This window comes from Cibotium barometz, chromosome 62 (genome assembly GCF_041138505.1).
Source record: "Cibotium barometz isolate CiBa-2024 chromosome 62, ASM4113850v1, whole genome shotgun sequence".
Lineage (NCBI taxonomy): Eukaryota > Viridiplantae > Streptophyta > Polypodiopsida > Cyatheales > Cibotiaceae > Cibotium > Cibotium barometz.
In genome coordinates, this window is record NC_141107.1 from 4,190,993 (window position 1) to 4,196,680 (window position 5,688).

The following is a 5,688-nucleotide window of genomic DNA, read 5'->3' on the forward strand; positions in this document are numbered from 1 at the left end:
CCTCAACTGGACGCCAAGTCGGGGTAGGTGCAGAGCCTACCCAAAAACCACATGACTTGTGTCAGTTGATTTGCATATAACAAAAAATCTTGATCGCCTCACTGAACCTCTAGAGATTCCCCCCTCTCTTTGTTCCTCTTCAAGCAAATTGGTAACCCATTGTGCTTGCCCTGGAACTATGAATGTTCTCCAAAAGAGGGTTCTACTTGCAATAGCGTTCGAGACGTAAACATTGAGGAAGACAACGCAATCCTCTCCAACCAAATTGGTAACCCATTGTGCTTGCCCTAGAACTATGACTCATAATCCTGTCACTACTGGCAAAAGTTGCTCACTGACAGAGATACAATCTCCTCCATGCGTCCCTAACTCGACCAAAGGATGGAGACCAAAAAGTGTGACTCCTTCCTTGTAAAATCTTCCTGCATCGGTGTGCACCCCTTAGAAAGGTGTGCCCCTAGAGGAAAAGAATGTCTATAAGTCCCCCAACTCTAGCTCTCTAAAGCTCTCCTCTAAGGGGGTGCCTCCTCTAAAAGCACTAAGGCCCCCTAAACCATGAATGTTCCATGAGACTATCCGCATATCAATCTATGTGGGAGGTAGAACTATCGGAACTATCCTCCACTCGAAGAGTCTTGGGCGAGAGTTTATACGGGGAATAATCCCAATCTGTCCTGGAACGAAGTGGGCGTGAATACTATCCTCCATGTGACACCACTCTATCTGAGCACGAGAGTATGCATACTTTAAACTCCATCGATCACAATGGAGGTACCTAACTAGAATATGCATGAACACAAAAAGCAACACCTCCACGCTAGAGAGGCCACGATCTCCCAGACCTAGTCTCTATGGCCTAAGCCTCCAAGCTCCATCCTAGCGAATGGCCATAGATGGGTGATTACATCGGTGATACAAAAGTTGTGAAGATGGTGGGATGGCGGCAGCCACTGATTTCGAGGCCCACTCCATCCTTAGGATTACACTCAAAGGGAAAGAGAAGATCATTATGCCATTCTCTAGCGTAGAGGGTCTGGAATGGTGTGAAAACCACATATATCCAAATGGAAGCTATTGTCTCATCAAACATATATGTCCCTTTTGTTGGAAGACATCAAGCGACAAACAGAACTCACCGGCTATCTCTCCTCCAGGTTGAGGGCTACTACAGGTTGGCAAGAGTGCTCTAGAGAGGTGGAGGGAGGGGGGAGGGTGGCCTCTGATTAGGAGGACGGGATAGAAGGAACTGCTATAGAAAGAGACGGTGCTAAGGATAGAGTAGGAGAGGAAGGAGGTAAGGGGAGAAGGCAAGGGGGCAGGTTACGAAGGGGAAGGAGAGGGCCTCGACTAGGAGTGATCCATTGTAGAGGTATGCTGCTGGGAGAGGCTTGTCAGGGGCTCAATGGGATCTTCACTGGACACTTAGAGCTGGGGGAGGAATCACGACGGGGAATCGGCCACCAAATTGATGAGATCGAAGGGACCCGTTTCGTGGCGGTCCCTTCGATCTACCCCCTAGTGAGGATCTGGATTGGAAAGGGGGGGGAAACCATAGGAGGTGGTCTCCTAGATTGGTGCTGCCAAGGGAAAGCTCTGGCTAGGTGTCCCATCTTCCTGCAAATGAAACGTTAGCCTAGAAGGCCTAAATACTCCACTCGCCGCTAAATGACGCGATTACGCCGAAAGGCATGGAATAGATATAACATGAGGTACTGAATCCAGTGAGACAGCACAGATGCAAAGGAATGGAATCTTGGCTCCTCGATCGAGTGTCGAGGTAGCAGTGGGGGGGATTCCATCACTCCCTCGATGGTACCAGCAATCATCATGAGAACAGGGAGGTATTTGTTCCTAAGGCCGGGGAAGCAAACAATGACTAGGGAGCCGACAGGCCAACTAAAGGGTCCGATGTAGGGTCAAAGCCATGCTACCACTGCGCAAAGAAGTCGTGGCCCGTATGCAATGCAAGGGGGCTCAGTTGCATGACTCCTGAAGCTACTAGAAAGTCAAACTCCACCTAGTAATCGCCTCCGCGCACTACCGGATCTCCAATCTATCACCACCCTCCTTGGGAATCAAATGTATCAAGCCCTCTGTGAGCCTTAAGTTATTGTTTTTCATTTTTGTTTTGAAGCTTGTTTGCATTATAGTTTCGTACTTGGAAGGGAAAAACCTTGGTTTTATTATGATTTGTAGGACTTTAAAGCTTACCACAAGGCTTAGATTTCATTGCATTTAATCAAGAAATAGCTTATTTGTTATTAGGATTGTAATCCACTCTGAAAACATTTAGAGTGGGAAAATTAATTTTTGTTCGAGCATTTATAATTTTCCATGCATTGTTGGGATTGCTTAGAAGCATGAAAAATTTACCAAAAATAGTCAAAACGCACTGAATCACTTGCATAAACATCATTAATTAGGATTATGAATCTTAATCACCACTTTCTACTCTTGTTCATACACCCAAAATTACATGCCAACTCCCAAAGTATAAGGATGTAAAAAACCAAGAAAAATAAATCATGTCGCAGGACATGCAAATGCAGAACATTACATAAACATATTTATACGAAATGTATCGGACATTTAATGTATGACAATAAATTTTAAAAAATTTGTTTTGCATAGAATAAATTTAAGCATAAAATAAAAATAAAAATAATTGAATCCGCCGTACATATATATTTGCATTAACTTTGAACATTTCACTGATTCTCAACCTCTACGGTGATTTTAAGAGAAAAAATAATTCTGTAGAGAGATCTTAGCCGCCGCCGCGCGGCCCTTAGAGGGGTTTGCAGACGACGACGGAGTGGTTGGCGATGTGGAGGCTGAACTGGCCGCCCTCCTCGGAGGTGTCGACTTTGGATTGGCCAGGCGGTGGGAGGAGGTGGAACGATTGGATGAGGCGGCCGAGGACGAGGGCGAGGATGGGCATGGCGAGGACGATGCCCGGGCAGCTCCTACGGCCGACACCGAAGGGCAGGAATCGGAAATCGTTACCGGTGGCATCGATTTTGATGTCAGGGCCCAAGAACCTCCGCGGGTCGAACGCCTCCGGCTTGTCCCACATGGCGGGGTTGTTGGCCAAGTTTCAAGAGTTCACGACGATTCTGCTCTCGGCCGGTATGTCGTAGCCACCAAGCTTGGCCGGCTTGAGGTTCATGTGCGGCACCATCAGCGGTATCGCCATGCGAAGCCTCATCGTCTCCTTCACCACCGCATGCAGGTAGGGCAGCTTGGGGATGTCTGGTTCTGTCAATGCGACGCCCTTGCCTAGCACCCTCTCCATCTCTTCCCGCACCTTCTGCTGTATGTCTTGGTGGTTCACCAGCTCCGCTATGCCCCATTCAACGGACCATAGAGTCGTCTCAATAGCTGCAGCAGTACATACATGCAGAATTAATATACAAGATATATATATATATATATATATATATTGTCAACCCAGTATCATGCAGCTATATTTAAGGTGGACGTCGTATGATCTTAATCAGCTCTCATGATCTTATACTCCGCAATCATGCAGCAAGGCGCAACGAGTCGTGAATTATAATTACTAGCACATACAAATTAGACGCTATCAATTTCTAGTGCGTCATGACCAACTAATTACCAACTCTCTCTGCATGATCCGAGGCTCGCGACCTCACCTGATCATCACCTGCGTAATAATAATTAGTACACAACATATAATGCCACTGAATTCAGTTTTTATACCTGCCACGTTAATGTTCTCCACAATGTACAACACATTGTCCTCATTGATTTCCCCATTCTTCTGCGCATCCAAAATGTGATCGATGCCACACTTCTCCTCAGACTTCAGATCAATATTCATGGCCTTGGAGCTCCTCAATTTCCTGAACCAAGATCACAATACAATAAGAATCCGGGCCCAGTAGCTTTTCGTGATTAGCTGATTAGAACCCCTAATCATCATTCACCTCATATTTTAACATATTCTACAATAGTATACTGCTTTAAAATACCTTCGACGCTCGTCTATGAAGCACTCTTTGAAGAGCTGGAGACGCTCTTCCTTCACCTTCTTGCACAATGCAAGATAACCCCTCAGGAAAGGCCTCAGAATCGGGATGAAATCACCATAATTGAAGTCAAAGCTCTGTGAAAGCCTACTCCTCTCCCCATTCAGCTTCTTGAGCTGCTTGAAGATGGGATCGTCCTCTGTCTCAAACCTCTTGTTGAACATGAGGCGGTACATGTTGTTGTACATGAGCAATTGCAGTCTTCGTCTGATGACAACACCGGTGGTGGAGGCCTCAGGGCGGGCTTTGAGGTCGGCAATGGCGTGATCGATTTCGTCTTCCCAGCAGGCTCTGGATTGCTGCACAACTTTGTTAGTGAAGAAGGGGACAGTCATGATCCTCCTCATCTTTCTCCAGTGGTCGCCATATTCAGTGAACGCCATGTCCTGGCCTTTCCCCGTGAAAACGTCCAAGACGACATTGCGAGAGTGGGAGCCAAACTCTACCCCTTGTGTGTGGAGAACCTCCTTGGCAAGCTCAGGAGACGACACCACCACAAGGTTCCTTTGGCCCATCCTCAGAAGGAAAATGTGCCCAAACTTCTTGGCGAGGTCAGAGAGGTTTCTATGGTTGAGATCATTCCCCACTTGGAACCAGTTGCCAAATATGGGGAGTGCAAGGGGGCCAGGAGGGAGTTTGAGCTTGGGGCGGGCGAGGTGAAGGATGGCAAGGGAGACCAAAACCATTCCCAAAAGGGTTATAAGTAGCATGGATGGCGCAGGAGAAGAGGTCGAGCTGGGGAGGAGAGTCGAAGAGACATCAGAGAGGGCCATGGCCAACATAGCTAGTCGGGCAAGAGCTAGTCCAGCAAAGGTTTACAGTAATTAAACACCCGAAGTACTGTGATGCAAATCGAGAAAAGAGAGTACGTGTGGCTGGGCTGGGAGAGCAGGAGGTGATTATAAGTGCACTACTCTCCAGCTTCGACTAGCTGGGCTCGGCGCACACAGGGATTGAGGATGCTACACAGATTTTTATAGTGGCTTGCACCAAGTCTCTCTCTCTCTCTCTCTCTCTCTCTCTCTCTGTATTGTGACGGAGTCAAGAAGGGCGTTCTTTGCTTCGCAATATTATGACTGGCCTTCTTTGCCTCCTTAGTGTTTGGCTGTCGTGGGCCTTCTGCGCAGTCGCACTCTTATGACTAACCTCCGCAATGTTTCGTTTGAATTTATTTTGTAAAGTTCTTTTCGTGAGGCTCACATTGATAAAACGAAAATAGAATACGATTCTGCCTTGAAAATACCGCATTTCAGACCAACGAGCGAGCAGTGAGCCTTAGCATGACGTACTTGTGCATATGCAAGCACACATACCTCAGCGTGGCGTAGCTATGCATATGAATGAACCTTCTTCCCGCTCATACCTCATTCGTTACATAGTCCTCCATTACACAATGGGACCATGGAAGCAATAGGCCCTACATGAAGCACACCACAAAAAAAAGGAGGATGTCAACGCCCATCATGAATTGGTCCTCAAAATCCAAGATATTGTCTTAATACCTCATCAGCCGGAGGCAAGGATAAGATCATCCCGTTGTATAAACAAGAAAATTAAGAGCTTGCCTCTCAATTCCCAATTTTTGTAGCCTCTGCACTTTTCAAGTACAACAATTGTATCTGTTTTCTTTCCATGT

The 5,688-nt window shown here is 46.8% G+C and overlaps 1 protein-coding gene across 1 annotated transcript; it reads right to left on the bottom strand.

The window, feature by feature from the left end:
* Positions 1 to 3,064: 3,064 nt before the first annotated feature.
* On the bottom strand, positions 3,065 to 5,054 carry LOC147604041 (trans-cinnamate 4-monooxygenase-like). The gene is made up of 3 exons (XM_086795142.1): positions 3,996 to 5,054; positions 3,724 to 3,866; positions 3,065 to 3,381 (listed from the first exon to the last, which is right to left on the bottom strand). The coding sequence occupies exons 1-3, from the start codon at positions 4,832 to 4,834 to the stop codon at positions 3,098 to 3,100; spliced, it is 1,266 nt and encodes a 421-aa protein (XP_086651268.1). The 5' UTR covers positions 4,835 to 5,054; the 3' UTR covers positions 3,065 to 3,097.
* Positions 5,055 to 5,688: the final 634 nt, after the last annotated feature.